This window comes from Odocoileus virginianus, chromosome 3 (genome assembly GCF_023699985.2).
Source record: "Odocoileus virginianus isolate 20LAN1187 ecotype Illinois chromosome 3, Ovbor_1.2, whole genome shotgun sequence".
Taxonomy (NCBI): Eukaryota; Metazoa; Chordata; class Mammalia; order Artiodactyla; family Cervidae; genus Odocoileus; species Odocoileus virginianus.
In genome coordinates, this window is record NC_069676.1 from 92072316 (window position 1) to 92091544 (window position 19229).

Consider the following 19229-nt stretch of genomic DNA (forward strand, 5'->3'; position numbering starts at 1 on the left):
TACCGTTGGTAGCTTGATAGGGATTGCATTGAATCTATAGATTGCTTTGGGTAGTATAGCCATTTTCACAATATTGAGTCTTCCAATCCATGAACACGGTATATTTCTGCATCTATTCGTGTCTTCTTTGATTTCTTTCATCAGTGTTTTATAGACAAGTGCTCAGGGCTGGTGCACTGGGAAGACCCAGAGGGATGGGATGGGGAGGGAGGCGGGAGGGGAGATCAGGAGGGGGAATACATGTAAATCCATGGCTGATTCATGTCAATGTATGGCAAAAACCACTACAATATTGTAAAGTAATTAGCCTCCAATTAATAAAAGTAAATTAAAAAAAAAAGAAAAAAAACCTATGGGTTACAGAGGAAGTCACAAAAGATATCAGAAAGTATTCTGAAATAAATGAAAATGAGATTACAACAAATATCAAAATTTAGGAGATTCAGAAAGGCAGTGGTTAATGGAAGTTTGCAGCATTAAATGCTAATGCTGGGACTCCTTGGTAGTCCAGAGTTTATGTCTACCAATGCACGGGGCACAGGTCCAAGATGATTCCACTTGCAATGGGCCAAGTGGCACAACTCCCGAAGCCCAAGCACCCTGGAGCCTGTGGTCCACAAGAGAAGCCACCACAATGAGAAGCCCGCGAACTGCAACTGGGGGGAAGACAAGCCCAAGCAGCAACAAAGACCCAGCACAGCCATAAATACATAAACTCACGAGGTACAGAAAAAGCAGGACCTTAAAAAAAATGCTAATATTAGAAAAGGAAAGTCTTCATGATCTAAGCTTTTATCTTTAGATACTTAAAAGGAGAGCAAAAGAAAAAAAGAAAGAAAAAACACACAGAATTAAACACAATGAAACTTAAAACAGAAAATTAAAAAATAAAACCAAAAGGTGGCTTTTTGGAAAGATGAATAAAATTAACCTCTACCTAGAATGATCAAGAAAAAAAATGCCTATCAATTCAGTTCAGTCACTCATTTGTGTCCAGCTCTTTGCGACCCCATGGACCTCAGCATGCCAGGCCTCCCTGTCCACCACTAACTCCCGGAGTTTACTCAAACCCATGTCCATCGAAACAGTGATGCCATCCAACCATCCCATCCTTTGTCGTCCCCTTCTCCTCCTGCCTTCAATCTTTCCCAGCATCAGGGTCTTTCCAATGAGTCAGTTCTTCGCATCAAGTGGCCAAAGTATTGGAGTTTCAACTTCAACCTCAGTCCTTCCAATGAATATTCAGGACTGATTTCCTTTAGGATGGACTGGTTGGATCTCCTTGCTGTCCAAGGGACTATCAAGAGTCTTCTCCAACACCACAGTTCAACAGCACCAATTCTTCAGCACTCAGCTTTCTTTATAGTTCAACTCTCACATCCATAGCCTTGACTAGATGGACCTTTGTTGGTAAAGTAATGTCTTTGCTTTTTAATATGCTGTCTAGGTTGGTTATAACTTTTCTTAAAAGGAGTAAGTGTCTTAATTTCGTTAACAGAATGAAAAAAAAAGGGAAATCACTAAATATCCTATAAACACCAAAAGGATAGTTAAGAGGGAATTATTATGAATAACTTTATGCCCATAAACTCAACAACTTGGATAAAATGAACAAATTTCTTGAAACAACCAACTATACTCATTCATAAAATATATTGATAGTTGTATATTTATAAAATTTATGTTATAGTTAAGAAGGAACACTTTCCAACTCATTTTATGAGACAAGCATTATTAAATCCGATGAAGTCTTTAGAAGAAAAGAAGCACCAATATTTCTCATAAAAAAGATAGTCCAGGTGTAAATACTCTTTATAATACAGAAACAGCTTTTAAATTAAAAAGTCACCTGTTTTGCACAGTTTCTCATTCTGGGGAGCATATAAATTTCTTCAAGTTCCTTTTGTCTTTCTTCTTCTTCTAATCGTCTTCTTTGCTCTTCAGGAATGATTTCTTCCCAGTTCTTTGAATTTCTTTCAGGCTCCAGCTCAATATCATCCTCATCCATATTTGAAAAGTTGGCAACCTGATAAATTCCAGAATTTTAGCAGAATAAAATTAAAGAACAATTCATTCTTAAATTACATTTTTTCTTTCTTAGCAGGAAGGACGAAGCATATCAGAATAAGATAACTTAAATAGTTCTAGGATAAAAAAAAAAAATAGTCCTAGGATAATGAATATGACTATGGGTTAAACCAAATATGATTGCTAAACTAAGTTTATTTCTTTCTTTTTTTTTTGGTTACTAAGTTTATTTCTTTATGAGGTCAGAGTAGATCAAACCAAATGACTTCTAAGAACTATCTTCCAGGAATGATTCTCTTTTGCCCTGCTGATCAACAAAATTATTACTATATAGAACTAGATGAAGTTAACAGAGTAACAACAAATTTATAAAGTATCATGCTAAATCACTTTCTGTAGTAATTACCATACCAGCTCATTAACCACAAACTGTTGCAAAACAACCCAATATTCTTATTTTTACGATCATAAAAAAAGTACTTGAAGAGCTGATGACAAGACACAAGGAGCTCTGAGACCATAGATAAATTTATTTAGGTTCCCGAAGCGCTAGTTTCTTCATCTCTAAAAAAGGAGAGCTAGTAACAGCACACCAATTTTTGTGAGAATTAAATAACAATACATTTAGAGAAGTGTGCAGAGTTTGGTATACAGAAAGCACTCTTTAAGGTTAACTGCCAAAACAGGTACATTAAAGATAACAGGTAATTGCTCTGTGTGTGTGGCACATTGCAGGTACTCAGTAAGTATTTGCTGAATGAAGGAACAATATTAATTGATCCTTAAACACCTCAGCTTGTGGAAAATGGCTAGGATGTAGAGAAATCTGCTTCTTTACACTAAACATCTGGTGCACACCTTACTCTAAGGACGGCTGACTTACATTGCTTCAGGACTCCCTGCAATCTTGTTGGCCCTCACCTAACCTGGGATGCGCTTCACTGGGGGCTCAGTTGGTAAAGAAGCTGTCCGCAATGCAGGAGACCCACGTTTGATCCCTGGGTCGGGAAGATCCCCTGAAGAAGGGATGGAATGAATACCCACTCCAGTCTTCTTGCCAGTAGAATCCATAGACAGAGGAGCCTGGCAGGCTACAGTCCATGGGGTTGCAAGAGTCAGATATGAGTTGGCAACTAAACCACCTAACCCAGGGGTATCTATCAATATTACTGTTTACTTTGTCTGATTTACTTGTGTTTTCTTAGTTAGGATAATGCTTAAATTAATCTAATGTCAAAAACTGCTGCAATAAAAACCAGCTAAAAGTCTTCAGTTATGAAAATGATCTGGTACATTTCAAATCATGTCACTAGAAGAAAGAAAAATTTTTATATATCATTGCAGATTTTAAGACAAAGATGTTAAGATTTTTTAAGATTACCCTGCTGATCCCACCTAAAAAAAAAGATGAATAAAACACTAAGTGACAAAAGAAAAATCCCACCTTCGCCATTTATATAATTATGAAAAAAAATTTTAAAAAAATCTACCTTGAACTGAGAAAGTAATTCATCTCCTACAGTTAAAGGTCCTGCTTCATTTTCATGAGTTTCAGCCCTCTTCAAGATTTCATCTATATCCATTTCCTAGAAAAAGAAATCTTTACTTTAAATATGTTTTATTATGTTTTAAGATATATACATTTTACATTTATAGTTTTAAAAATGACATTTTGAGACAAGTTTTTTTTTTTTTCTTTACCTGGGGCTCTTGTTCTTCTCCTTCAGGCTCCTTAAAAAGTTCCTCAGCACCAAACTTTAAAATGGCTGATAACTCTTCTTTATTGAAAGGAGTAGAACTAAAATTAGGAAAAACAAAAATTACTTAACACTAACAGTCACAAATTTAACACTTATATAGCACTTTCATGAGTTATTGGCATAGTCACCTTTATAACAGTTAATGTGACATAGTTAGATAAGTGAAAGGTTACTAGTACACTTAAAACTAAAGAACTTGAAGCCTAGGGCTTTCCCCCAAGATTACAAAACTAGAATGGTGAAACCATGCACTCACTGGATGTATGACATTGACTGGGAATTAGCTCAGTGCTTTGAAAAATAAAACACCACCAAACATAGTACTTCAGTGATCTGCTTACACTATGTAACATTTTGGGAAAAAATGAGCATAGTATGATTATGTAACAGCTTTTTTTTTTTAAAGGAAAGTAACTACCTTGAAGGGGCAGAACCTGTGTGTAGTACTGTCTTCCCAGTTGTGTCCATTCTTTGAATCACAAGATGATCTAAAACCATCTTCTTTTTGGCCCTTTCAAGAATATCCTCTTCAACTGATCCCTTTGTAACCAGACGATAAATATTCACCTGTAAAGATACACACGATGAAACTTAAAGTACAGTAATAAGGATTTGTTCTGCTAATGTTAAATGCCCAAATACTGGTTACAGAGTCTGAAATTCAGCCAACGTGACATTATCACTGGTCATAAGCAAAAAAGCTTCCTCAATTTAAAGATTGAGACTATGTCCTTCCTTATATTTTGGTCAGTTTGCTTTTTCTTTTTTTAAAGAAATGTCAGTAATTTTTTAAATTATATTTCAGCTGGGGAAGGGGGTGGTGGTAAACTTAGGACAAACTTATACCAGTTTCCTTAATTTTGATTGTTTCATCATTCTATATGATCCAAAATTCCACAAGTCACTTTTCAAGTTAATGATGAAGCTCTGCAATTAACAACAAAAAGCTTTGCAAAAGACAAAACTCAATGTGTAGTGATTTTGCTTCGCTTCTCAAAGTCAGTGGTTCTATATCACACAATATCACCATTCAGGGTATCTTGAAAATTTATGGAACCACTGTTAGTTTTCACAGTGACTAGGGCTCACCAGCATTTAGAGCACTGGGTAGTTTTCACAGTGACTAGGGCTCACCAGCATTTAGAGCACTGGGACCTGGAATGTTATGTATTCTTCATTAAGCTGGACATTCTGGCACAATGAAAAATTATTCTGTGCCCTTTAAGTCTTTCAAATGATTTTTTTAAACTGTTTTAAATTTATCTTGAGTCTAAATAGTTCCAGATAGGGAAAGGAGTACGTCAAGGCTGTATATTGTCACCCTGCTTATTTAACTTATATGCAGAGTACATCATGAGAAATGCTGGGCTGGAAGAAGCACAAGCTGGAATCAAGACTGCTGGGAGAAATATCAATATCCTCAGATATGCAGATGACACCACCCTTAATGCAGAACATGAAGAACTAAAGAGCTTCTTGATGAAAGTGGAAGAGGAGAGTGAAAAAGTTGGCTTAAAAGTCAACATTCAGAAAACTAAGATCTTGGCATCTAGCCCCAACACTTCATGGTAAATAGATGGGGAAACAGTGTCAGACTTTATTTTTTGGGCTCCAAAGTCACTGCAGATGGTGACTGCAGCCATGAAATTAAAAGATGCTCACTCCTTGGAAGGAAAGTTATGACTAACCTAGACAGCATATTAAAAAGCAGAGAGAGACATTACTTTGCCGACAAAGGTCCATCTAGTCAAAGCTATGGTTTTTTCAGTGGTCGTGTATGGATGTGAGAGTTGGACTATAAAGAAAACTGATCACTGAAGAATTGATGTTTTTGAACTGTGGTGTTGGAGAAACTCTTGAGAGTCCCTTGGACAGCAAGGAGATCCAACCATTCCATCCTAAAGGAAATCAATCCTGAATATTCATTGGAAGGACTGATGTTGAAGTTGAAACTCCACTTGATGCAAAGAACTGACTCATTAGAAAAGACCCTGATGCTGGGAAACATTGAACGTGGGAGGAGAAGGGGACGACAGAGGATGAGATGGTTGGATGAGGGGCTTCCCAGGTGGCCCCAGTGGTAAAGAACCTGCTCGCCAGTGCAGGAGATGGTTGGATGGAATCACTGACTCAACGGACATGAGTTCTGAGTAACTCCGGGAGTTGGTAATGGGACAGGGAGGCCTGGCATGCTGCAGTCCACGGGGTCGCAAAGAGTTGGACGCGACTGAACTGAGTCTAAATGATACATATTTTAATATAAACATGAAGCTTTCTTACAAAGTTACAGTACACATTAATTTTTTCAGTAATGCAACTACTGTGTAAATCTGTAGATAACTGAATACTGTATTATTTAGATCTTTATCAAAAGTTATTTCCAAATGTGCACAGTGTTAGGACACCAATAAAACAAATCTGCACTAGTAACCTACAACTACTCACTGTGTAGCTGCTGCATGAACGTGTTTAAAAGGAGATCTTAAGACTCCTCTGATCAGATTTAGAACCAACTACTACTAAAATAGCAAGACATGAACCATAGGAATCTTACATGTCACCAATAATGAAATAATAAAAGAATCTACCTCATTAATAATGAAAATATACTTCATACATATACTTACATTAAAACATTTTTAACACAATGATAAGAAAGTTGATTGCATTATTTTGTGATCTTATTCAGGTATTCCTCCCAGAGGTCTACCACACAGCTTTCTATAGTATTTTCTCTTATTGATTCTTTTCCTAATCTGTCCTCATTCTTCTACCCTCTATTAGAGGATGTGGTAGCCAAAGTCTTTAAGTAGTGTAAGCGGAATGTTTTGTCTAGCCATGTGTTGAGGACTTCAACTTAGGAGGTATCTATCAGTGCAATTAACACTTTCCCCCATTTCATTCATAACACAGAAATATGTTATCTCTTCACAAATACATTAGGCCCAGCTCACCTGTAAGAATATCCTATTTCCTCACTTTCTCATTTTTTTGACAGTCTGTAATTTGTTTTGGCTTATTGTCATCTTTGTTTCAAGTTTCCCTCTCTTTTATGAGAATTATTTGGGTAAAACATTGTTTTAGTTTTATATTATGGATTTAGTTCTCAGTAGAAAATATGAATGTTTAAAAAGTAAATAAAATGTTCTAAACCCCTTTGTGCTACTTGTTTATCACCTCCTGCTTTGAAGAAGTTTCAGGACACTATCCCAGATGAGGGTAAATGTAATTAAAATACAAGAACCAAGCTATCAAAAAGATGACAGATGGTTTTTTTCAAGGGCTATTACAACTGTTCCAGAGAGTTATACAAAAATTATGAGAATGGCTATTTTGCAAAGAGAATCTTACGGGTACATGACTAACAAAAAAGGAACAATGTATGATGCAAAATCCCTTTCAATAGTTAAAATAAGTATATGAAGATATTTTTAAATGTATATTTTTATATACTGAATGAAAAACATTATATTCTACAGTAGATTATAGTCTACAGTTGTGAACAGAATTATGATCAAAAAAAGAGTACATGATCCTATTCAGGCATAGCTTTCTCAGTTCTCTCAATTTCTAGGTGATTGTGATAAATTCAACCTCCTCAGCACTCTATCTGTTCAATAACAATATGCTTGTTTCAACAATCTTATCCGAAGGATAAACCAAAATAAATTCTAAACACTGATGATAAAAAAGACTCCAAGACAGTAAAATAAGGAGGATAAAAAATACCTGTTTCTTTTGCCCAATTCGATGAGCTCTAGCCTGTGCCTGAAGATCATTTTGTGGATTCCAATCAGAATCAAATATGACAACAGTGTCAGCTGAGGCTAAGTTAATTCCTAAACCTCCAGCTCTTGTGGAAAGCAAAAAGCAGAAATCCTGTAAGGAAATATAAAGGCACAATTTTAAATTCTTAACTGTGATTGTGAATAATCAATGTGAGAATATTATAACTGAATTCTTGCATTTAAAAAGTATTTTACCAGGCTCCCCTGTTGACTCAGTAGTAAAAAAAATCCTGCCAATGCAGGAGACATGGGTTGGATCCCTGGAGTGGGAAGACCCCTCATGCTGTGGGACCACTAATCCCATGCACCACACCCACCGAGCCGGTGCTCTGGAGCCTGTGAGCCACAACTCCTGAGCTCCTGTGCAGGAGCTACTGAGCCCTGGGTGCCTGGAGCCCCCGTTCCGCAACAAGGAAAACCACTGCAAGGAGAAGCCTGCGAGCTGCAATGCGAGAGCGGCCTGTGCTTCCCGCAACTGAAGAAAGCCCATGTGGAGCAATGAGGGCCCAGCACTGCCCTAAATTATTACATTTTTTAAAAAGCTATTTTACCAATAAAAGTGAAACACAGCTTTAAAATTACTAATGTATCTGCTGCTGCTAGCAAAACCAAAAACCAAGACTCCCAAATACAAATATATATGGGAATAATAACAATTCATAAAGAATTCTAAATCAAAATGGGCTAGTTTATTTAGACACAAATTAACTGTCCTATATTGAAATAGTATTGATACAAAAAGGTAGAATTCCTCATGTTTAACAGATACTATGGATTTTAAAACCTCACTTGTAAATCAAAACTGGCTACCACCAATAACACTTTTCTTAAAAAACTACAACTATGACTAAAATAATGACTGAAACAATTTATTTACAATTTTAAAAGCATTCATACCTCTGATCCTTCAGCATTAAAATGATCCAGAGCTTGTTTCCTCAGCTCCCCTTTGATTGATCCATCTAATCTCTGGAATAAAACATTAAAATACTGCATTGTAACAGAATCAAAACTTTTAAAAGGAATTAAAACCAAGTACGAAAAAGCCAGCACTGCTTTTGATAAGACCAGGAGGTACTTACAGGTAGGAAAGCAATGACTAAGCATTCTGTCTCCAACGTCTGTGTTCTTAACCATCAGAACTACTTTTGCTAATAGTATATAATAGCACTGATCATCATTTTACTTGAGACCCACTATAAACAATGTTTTACATGTCAATGAATACACAGTACACACTCAAAGCAAGTTTCATGACAGTGTACTGTGATATACCCTTATTATTTTATTATCTATTTTATTTTTTAAAAATGCTAGTACAACATTTAAACAACCCGTTAAACTGATCCTCAGATCCATTAATGGGTTAGAGCCCACAGTTTTAAACATCTGAGCACCTTTGCTATTCACCAGCGCCGTGAGCGAGTAGTCTGCCTCTTTCCTGTCAGTCTCCCCCTCAGTAAATGAACATAGGAGGCACTACTCCCTCCATGCAGTGCGAGGACACAGTAAAACACCATGCACAGTGCCTGCCATGTCCTACGCTGAGCGTTTACTAAACATCAGCTAAACAAGAGAAATCCAAAATCAAAAGCTGTTTTAAAGTGCCAAGTTTGTTTTTCATAAAAATTAGAACTAGTAAAACCTTTCATTCTTTTTACTTTTCCTCCTAAATGACTAGATGTATCTCAATCATGTTGATATCACCCAACATCTGTTCTTCATAGCACTTACCAGAGTCATAACATTACATTTATTTGTCATTGCCTGCTTAACGTCTGTCTCCCACATGGGACTGTCAGCTCCAGTAGAGCAGGGATTATGTGTGTTGAGGTTCATCATTCTAATTCTACTTCTACTTTACTGTCTGCACTAAATACAAGTCATTTATTAGCTACATATGCTAGTTGCTATATTCCAGGTATTATTCATAAAATTGCTCTAAGGATTAAATAAATCAGATGTAAAGTACTAAGACTGACTCTATTATATATCATTATATATTGATATATATATATTGATATATATGTTGATATATATATTGATATAATGATATTATATATCATTCATATTTGTTGTTGTTTAGTCAGTTGTGGGCAACTCTTTGCGACCCCAAGGACTGTAGCCTGCCAGGTTCCTCTGTCCACGGGATTTCCCCAGCAAGAATACTGAAGTGGTTTGCCATTTCCTTCTCCAGGGGATCTTCCCAACCCAGGGATTGAATCAGCATCTCCTGTACTGACAGGAGGATTCTTTACCACTGAGCCACCAGGGAAGCCCAAACATTCATATTAGCTGTAATTATACTGAATTAACTTCAAAATAAATATTGAAGAGATGGAATAGAAGCCCTTTTTGCTCTCTGGTATATTCTCTAAAGTCATGTATTTTTATTCAGCAAACTATGCATTAGAATAGCTATGAGCATACAGTCTTCAGAATCTGCAACAGTTCAGGTAACACCAGAAGTACTGCCCGCTCCTGTCCTTCCTCAGACTAAAGCCTAATACATAAGGCTGCCCCTTTCATTTGAACATTTAAGAGAAACACAAAGAAAAACTGCTTTGCTGTTAAATGTAAAGTCAAGAGGAAAAAGAAAAGGAATAATGACAAAAATTTTTAAACAGATCTATTTTCTTAAAAAAAGTATGGGTTATATAAAATCTACTCTTCATTTACAAAAGAATTTCAAACATACCCAGTGATTAGACAAAACTTAAATCAACAAAAAAAGACAAAATGAAATGCTTACTTGAAAGGGGAACTGACGATACTTCAAATATTCTGCAAGTATATCTAACATCCGCACCATTTGAGAAAAAATAAGAACTCTATTGCCTCGCTCTCTTAGGCGAATTAACAGTTTGTCAAGAAGAATTAGTTTTCCGCTGCTACGGATTAAGTGCTATAAGGAAACAATAAATTACAATTGTTATAACATGTTAAAAGAACTGTATCAAATGAAACAAATGTCTCACAAGACCAGTTTCTTCATTTTAAATTAAGATTTTTAATTTTCATAATGTTGAAACAGTTTATTTACGTTTTTAAAATTTTTTAGAACCTTGATCAATTTGTTCTACGACTTAAGCTAAATTTTCCTTGCCATTTAGCACCTAGGATTTGCTGCATTTTCTGGAGACCAAAAAAAAGGCACTGTTTTCACTCTATTTGTTAGATATCACACCATTTCTCCAAAAATCTTAGCTGAAACAACTAAGTGACAACTAATACACTGAAAGAAGAAACAAGTCATCAAAGGTTCTGAAAGAGTGAGAAATGTCTTCTAATTTATAGGCATCAGTCACTGACAGTACTTCAAAGCAATACCACAGCTGGATGACAACTGTGCCTTCCTCACACTCTTCGTTTGTCTTCCAGAAGTGATAGGAAGAGAAAGATCTAAGGTTCAGATGCCCTTCTTAAGACTACCATTTGCCATGTCACAAATTCAGCACAATCACTATTAGTAAAATTTTCCTCACAATGAAAAATACACCAAGGGGTTTTTGCTGGATAAAGTGTGACAGACCACAGTTACATCGGCTTTAAAAAAAAAAAAATCAAAATGACTAAATGGATAAATTATAACTTTAAAATATTTTTATAAACACTAAAAAGTAAACAGCACCATTATTTAAATATACCATTAACCAAAAAGAACATCTAATCAATATATTGAAAGCATTGTGCTATTTTCACTTAAAACTGAAATAAACATTTTTAGAATTTTGCTTTACCATGAAGTAATAAAATTTGAAAATTCTTACTTGTAAGGCCTCCTGTTTATTATAGAATTCATTATTATCTGGTGGTTTAATGAGGTAGCAATGGTTACAACATTTCTTTAGCTCCATCATAATATTCAAAAAGCCTGAGGTACTGCCCTTGGAACCTTTGCTGAGGGCTTTGTAATTCCTAGTTAATATCCACCTGTTTAAAAATAAAGATTATGAAAATGATGTAATAATTACCAGGATGAATTCTAAAACCATTAAAAAAATTAACTACCAAACCAAAACTGCACCATTATGAAGTTCAACTCCAAAGACAAAGGACTAAACTGTGTTCACAAAACTAAGTGAACCTCATTTGTAAGACTCATGACAACACATAGTTATCTGAACCATTAACTATACACAGTAAAGGCTTAACATAACATAGTGAATTAATAGTGCATAATGCATTAATAGTGCATTAATCCTTTACCCCCAAATTTATTTTTAAAATGGTCAACTTTATAATCTATCTTAACTTTCCAACAAATTTTGCTATGCTGAGGAACTAATGCAGATACCTCACACCTCATGAGGATACCTGGTTTAGCCAAACTGCCTTCTCTAAAATAGTTACACAATACACATGCAACTTAAGAGATGGCTATTTTATTACTGCAAATTATGCATAACATTTCCTCTCACCATGATTTACCTTGTCTAACATCTTTTATTTTCTTCCTTTGTACAAGGTTAGTTTTTGAAGGAACTTGAAACAATTTTATCTGATTTGTCTCAAAATGACACCGATAGGGGAAGTGAGGTTGGCTGGCTATGAGCTGAAGACCAAGCTTGAGTGATGGAGTTTATTATCCTATTTTGTATATGGTCTGAAGTTTTCCATAACAAAAATGTAACATTTATGTAGTAAATGTATTTTTAAAGTGAATGGCACTTATAGATTTATCATAAAATATGTTTCTGAGAGTTCAAATGCATGAAGCAGAGCTTTATGCAACTGAACGTCTAAATAGAAACTAGGACGGATATTTCTTTTTGATTCTTTGAAGTGTTACTATACAGATCCAACATACATAAATTATACAAAATATGATTTATTAACATTTTTCAAAAAGCAGAGGGGCCTAAAATTTTGTTCTAAGTTTGTTTCTCTGGCTTCTACTTCCACTTGTCAATAACATAATTATCAGAATTACATAATAATACCTTGGTATCACGGCAATCCTAAACCTTAAAAAGAAACCTTCTATAATGTAACATAGAACAAAATAAAGAAACACAACTAATGATGTGCTATAAGATGAATTAGTCTTGTTATCACCTGTGATCTTAGACATGCCATTAAATCTCTCTCTGCCTCAGTATGCCATAGAATAAACCTATTCTAAAATTCAAGAGTTGTTACTGCTCTCTAAGACCCAATCAGGGCTGGGGGGCACCTCTGAACATTTGCTCTGTTTACAGCTTACTTGTAATATTGTTTCTGTAAAGCACTCATTTCCATTCTTAAAATCTGTTCAACCTTGGCAGGAAGAGATTTTTCCACATCTTTCTTAACCCTGCGCAACAGAAAAGGCTCAAGCTCCTTGTGGAGGCTTGCATAACCATATTCTCTGCCTTTGCCATGTTCTTCTTCAAAATCTTCCCAGGAAGAAAACCTTAAAAATTTAAGCAAATGGAAGGATCAGTGAAAAAAGTCAAATTGCATTTGATATTTTACAGCATAGTCAGACATAAACAAAATACAGATTTTTAGGGGGGAAAATTAGTTAAAATTAATCACTTCTAATAACTATCCTTCTAAGAAATCTATTGTATATCTACAGATGTAAAATATAAGCTATTTTATGAAAAATTGCTTAGTTTCCTTGAGTTAAATAAATATTTTCAAGTATGGGAGTAATTATCACTAAAATATTTCTCAAAGAAAGTTATAAAACTACTGAAAGAAAATATGTGTATGACCTTGGGCAAGTTATTTATCTTATTTAATCTGCTTTCCCTAAAATTATTAGAAAATGGAATTTTTGAACAATACCTTGTTATTGTTATTGCTACTATTTAAGAATGACACTACTTCCATTTTAAAGGGATATTCTGAACAGGCAAAATCAACTGTTATAATTTATTATCCATGGCTCAAGCTTATTTATTTACAAAATTGAAAAATCAAAATATTATTTCAAATTCTATTCCGTCCCATTTCTTTTCTTCTTAATAATCTCTGATCCAATGTTTGGGACAATAAAACCTTCTTCTGACCTTATTATCTACACTAATTATTTTCCTGCTAAACCTAGCAAGTGAAACTAACATTAAAATTGTATCTTATCTTACTTTTCTGGCATAATGAAATGTAGCAAAGACCAGAGTTCTTTGAGGGAGTTTTGCAGAGGAGTTCCAGTGATAAGGAGACGGTGATTGGACTTAAAATCTATTAAAGTTTTATACAGAAGAGAGTCATCATTCTTTAATCGATGCGCTTCATCCACACCTATAAATGCCCAATTCAGACCTCCAAGGAATGCCTTAAAATGAACAGAAGAACATAGTTAATATTTCTAGAGAAAAATGGAATTCAAATCATTAAAATGAGGCAAGTTTAAAAACAAAACTATGTCCAATATTTCAAATAAAAAGTACGTACTATTCTAAAATTTATTGGAATCTTCAACTCAGAATGAAAAACAAAAGTTCCTTCCATGACTAACTCAGCCATTAGAAAAACAGTATAATTATCAAGTGAAAGTTTTTACTAGCTTACATACTGAAAATAAAAACTATAGTGTCATTTTAAAATTTCACGATGCTTATAGCCTAAGTCCAGTAAAAACCTCATTAATGTTAATTTGGACAAAATAAATTTGGAACAGTATCTAACTCCAAGTGTAGTTAAAATTCACTGCTATGATTTTTATGAACTGTTTATTTACAATATATATACAAAGGTCTCTGACTTATGGAGACGAGCCTGATTCTGCTACTTAAAAGTTGCATGACTTTAGGCAAGTTTAGGCAAAGTCTCTTTGAGACTCTGATTTTTCTTCACAATAGGGACAGAAGTGTATTATAAAATAATTATGAAGAATTAAAGAAGACAATAGCTATAAAGCATTTACCCAGTGGTAGTGTAATCCTTTCTCCTCTTTAAAGACCTTACAAATCAACAGACACTATACCAAGCTAGTTTCATATCCTTTGGTTTGTTTTTACAAGACTTAAAAATGTAAAAATCAACCTTACCTCAAGGATCATAAAAAAAATAAATGAACAGATAAACCGGACTTGATCCACAGACTTTGAATCTGTTGACCACTGATTTATGTTTATCTTTTTATCCTATCCATAACGTAAAGGAAAAACTGGTACACACCAAACAGAAAAACAGATTAATACATACCTTATCCTTCAACAAAATTTCATAAGTTGTTAACAGTATATTAAATTTTAACCGTTTGGTCTGGGGATGCATCCATTCATGAGTTCGTATCTATCAAGAAATTTCAAAGACAATTTAAAAATAAACATCTTTTTAAAAAGTATACTTTTACTTGAATATCTGAAGTTAAATCCACTCAAAATACAAAAAACCCATCTATATGTTTATGTAATAAAATAACAATTCTTTATACAGTACAAGCTACACTGATCTTACTTTTAAGTAAAATATAAATACTCCAGCATATCAAAACCTTCCATGAAAAAAAAAACACACTTTTTTTTAATAGCCACATTTTTAATATATGCTTTTCATTGAAGAAACTGTTCATATGACCAAACAAAAGTGATTTCTCTTTTGTGGATAAAGTATGTCTGGGGTTTGCGTCACAATGTAACTGGGAGGAAAGTCTCATGTAGAGAGACAGATGAAGTAGAGCAGGCAAGGGTTAAAGCTGCGCGGCTGGATGTGAGGATGTGGGGACTTCATTGCGTTCTTCTGTAGGCTTCATGTGCATTTCAAACTTGTAATAAGGCAGGAAAAATATACATATAATAACACTAAAACAAAAAGTAATGTTTATTAAGCCAACCAAACATGTGATGAATCTTACTGTGTAACAAGTTTAATGCTGGAAACTAAGACTTTATAAAGACCAAAGACTTGTCCTCAAAGATGAGTTTGTCTAAATTTCTAAATTTGTGGCAAACAACTTACCATGTTTCTGCTGTTGATGTCACCTAGATAAACCACAGCATTCATTTGAGAAGCCCATGTCTGAATCTCCCTTTGCCAGGAAGTGAGAGTGGAGAGTGGTACGACCAACAGAAAAGGTCCATATAATTGGTGTTCATGAAACAAATAGTTCAGAAATGAGATCGTCTGTATTGTTTTTCCAAGGCCCATTTCATCAGCAAGTATGCAACTATTACCTCTGCAAAATGAAAAACAAAAATCATGTATGCAATAAAGACTCAAATTTACAAGTAACCTTTATACATAATCCATGTATAAATTTATATGAAGTTAAATCAGATTAATCTGATAGGTATTATTTACAATACACATTTTTATTAACTGTAATAGTATAAGAGAGAGTTTATGATTTTAGAACATAAAAGCAGCTTAAAAATTAACAGAATTATTTACAGTCAGTTATGGAGATAAGGACACAATCCATCTACAAGTGGTAGAGTCCAGATAAAACTACAGCTACATTAAAGTTTAAAAAACAAAAAAACTGCACCCTAGTCACCTACACTGCCAAAAACAGAGTAGGGGACACAAGAGAAAGGAAGAGAAAAACAGAAGCCAAAATAGCTATTAGGAATAACTGGAAGAGAACCAGCCCACACTGTGAAACAATGTATACATATTCTAATTTCAATTAAAACATATTTAAATACTGCAACAATCAAAAGGCTCTTTTTCTTCTTAATATAAGAAGTACTGTTTATACAGGGCTTCCCTGGTGGCTCAATGCTAAAGAACCCGCTTGCCAAGACAGTAGACAGGTTCGATCCCTGGGAAGAGAAGATCCCCTGGAGAAGCAAATGGCAACCCACTCCAGTATTCTTGCCTGGGATATTCCACAGACAGAGGAGCCTGGCAGGCTATGTAGTCCATACGACCGAGCAACTAAACAACTGTTTATATAATACGAAATTCAAAGACCTATATATAAATACCAGAGGGTCTTATCCTTTATGCTGGTGGAAATCTTTTCCAAACCCCGTATTTGCAAAAATTTTATCCTCTTAAATAAACAATTCAAAATATACGTACTTGCACCAAGAGTGAGCAAGCCAATTTAAACCATTCAGTTGATAATCTCTTAATTCTAATCCTTCATGTCCTCCAATATAGGATGGCTGCTTCTTCAGGGCTACAAACCTTGGCCTTTGTTTTAATACCTTTTGTAGAAACAAATATTAACATGAATTATTAAACATAAGAAATCATATTAAAAGATGAAGATCTCAGCTTTTACCATAAATTTTAAAATTTCATCTCAAATCATCACGCTCAGAAATTCCATGAAAAAATATACATGAAGACTGAAAGAAGTCTGTTTTCTATAACAATGTACAGTGAAATATTCTGGTCTTATTTGGGAACAAAAAATGACATAGGTAAGTGAGTTCTTGCTTAAATACTTGGATCTCACATGCTTCACAAGTAAAAGCTATGTTAAATTCAGTCATTTAACCACAGTTCCAGCCCTGACCTAGAAATAAAACATAAAACTGGTTTAACTTTCCATTTGATTTCTCATTTGTAAATTACCCTTATGAATTTAATTAAATCTTATAATAAGAAAACAAATTCTAGTAGTACACAGACCCCAAACTATCACTAGTAGTAACTTTTAAATATTAGGCAAGGCAGTCCTTGACACTTTCTTATGGGGACATCCCTCTTAGCCTTTCCTATCATCAATGATAATATTCACTACCTTTTAAATCAAGCATATACATCTAGTTTCCAAGAAACTTTCCCTTTTTGATCTCCCTAACCCAGTCCCCACAATTGCCACCACCAATTTATTATCTTTCTGACACAGTTTCAGTCACCAAGTCTAGAAGACAGTGCCACATCTAAAATGGCACAGTAATTACAGGAATATTATTTCCTATAGGACCTACCATCCAAGCAGTTCTCTCCTGTAGCCTGTATGAAATCAGGATCCAACTCTCTATGTGGGCTTGTAATATTTATGATGCATAAATACAGTTTTAATAATTAAAAATGGCAAACAATACTCACTTTGCAGTCTTTAAAAGGAGTGGTTTTTGATTGATTCCTGCTGAAATACTCATCTATGCATGCTTGAAACTTTTTGGAAATAAGAGCGCCATCTTCCCAGCTGCACTCTGAGTATGGAAGGCCCTGCCATTTGCAATAATAATCAGGATAGCCAGCAGCTGACTTCTGATTGGAATGAGCTGTGAGATAAATCAGATATATTTTACACTGAATTTCATCCAAAGAATAATTCTTGGTAAAAACTATACAAGTAAAAATAAGCCATCTGGTTTACACTATTATTATTATAAAAGCAAGATACTGTATTTGATGTGCAAGCAAAACTAAGTTTTCAGATGACTTCAAGCGTGGAAAAATAAATGTTTAATCAGAATCATTTATTACTAACCAATTATTCGCTCCACTATTTGATACTGCTTATGGAGATCATCTGTAAGTTCTTGCTGGCAATTATAATATTCCACATCTTCTGGAGAAGCATTTTTCAACCTGAAAGATTATTAACCCAAGAACAAAGTTAAAAATCTCCCCTAAATCCCATCTGTAGCACAAAATCTCCCATCTTGTCACTCAAATGTGAATCAGTTTGAATAATGAAGAAATTGAAACAAATAAATTTAAACATCACTAATTTTTAACTCCAACATAAAACATACCATCTTTTTGTTTCCTGATCTTTTTTCTTATAATTATCTAATTTTTTCATTCCTCTAACATTTTGCTGCTTAAGGGTTTCCTCTGTCTCCCAAGTATTGTGGATATGTGACCACCCTTTCCATTTAATTAAATACTGGGTCTCTCCTGGTTCCTTATTCTTTTCAAATCCTGCATTCGGGTCACCATCCGCTTCAACTGCATAGATGGTTGTAGTAGCACCAGTAGCTGAAAAAAAAAGTACGATACTTCCATGTGATTCTGTTATAGAAGTATTTCAACTCAAAATTTCAAGAATATAAACAGAAAAATATGTGCTCTTTTAAATAAGTAACAAACAGGGTATGAGTTTATAGGAAACTACATTGTACATTCATAAAAGAAACTGAATTCCAGAAGAGAATTATTAACTAAAAATCATCTTAAAAACTACATGTTTGAAATCACTATGTGGAAGAGATAGCTGCACTCCCATGTTCACTGTTACATTACTTATAACAGGTAACACATGGAAAGACTGTAAGCATCCAACAGATGACTGGATAAAAACACACTGTACGTACATATACAATGGAATACTATTCAGCCATAAAAAGGAGGAAATCTGCTATCTGTAACAACATGGATTGACCTCAGTAGCATCAAGTTAAGTAAAATAAGTCAAGAGAAAGATAAACTGTATGTTCACAAATATATGGAAAAGGGAAGGAGGGAGGGGGAAATTCATTGACTGAGAGATAAGATTCAAGCTTATCAGAGGTAGGACAATACCTCAAAATAGATTCTTTCCCACTGAGCCACCAGGGAAACCCTAAGCAAGGGGTGGGTGGGTGGGTGGGTGGGTGTGTGTGTGTGTGTGTGTGTGTCGCTCAGTTTAAGCAAGGTGTGTGTGTGTGTTAGTCGCTCAGTTTAAGCAAGGTGTGTGTGTGTGTTAGTCGCTCAGTCGTGTCCGACTGTGCAACCCATGAACTGTAGCCTGCTAGGGACCTCTGCCCATAGGAGTCTCCAGGCAAGAATACTGGAGTGGGTCGCCATTTCCTTCTCCAGAAGCAAGGTA

General features: G+C 34.8%; 1 protein-coding gene across 3 annotated transcripts in view; it reads right to left on the reverse strand.

The window, feature by feature from the left end:
* CHD1 (chromodomain helicase DNA binding protein 1) overlaps positions 1-19229 on the reverse strand; it is a 74790-nt gene that overhangs the window by 24045 nt on the left and 31516 nt on the right. For all 3 annotated transcript variants that reach the window (XM_070465855.1, XM_070465854.1, XM_070465856.1), the window contains 16 exons: positions 18175-18400; positions 17907-18007; positions 17519-17697; positions 16538-16665; positions 15470-15686; positions 14714-14803; positions 13651-13841; positions 12783-12971; positions 11347-11509; positions 10329-10481; positions 8474-8545; positions 7518-7667; positions 4207-4355; positions 3730-3826; positions 3519-3614; positions 1850-2026 (listed from right to left, as the gene is read on the reverse strand). In XM_070465855.1, the coding sequence (XP_070321956.1) occupies positions 1850-2026; positions 3519-3614; positions 3730-3826; positions 4207-4355; positions 7518-7667; positions 8474-8545; positions 10329-10481; positions 11347-11509; positions 12783-12971; positions 13651-13841; positions 14714-14803; positions 15470-15686; positions 16538-16665; positions 17519-17697; positions 17907-18007; positions 18175-18400 (2378 nt within the window). The remainder of the gene's footprint in view (positions 1-1849; positions 2027-3518; positions 3615-3729; positions 3827-4206; positions 4356-7517; positions 7668-8473; positions 8546-10328; positions 10482-11346; positions 11510-12782; positions 12972-13650; positions 13842-14713; positions 14804-15469; positions 15687-16537; positions 16666-17518; positions 17698-17906; positions 18008-18174; positions 18401-19229) is intronic.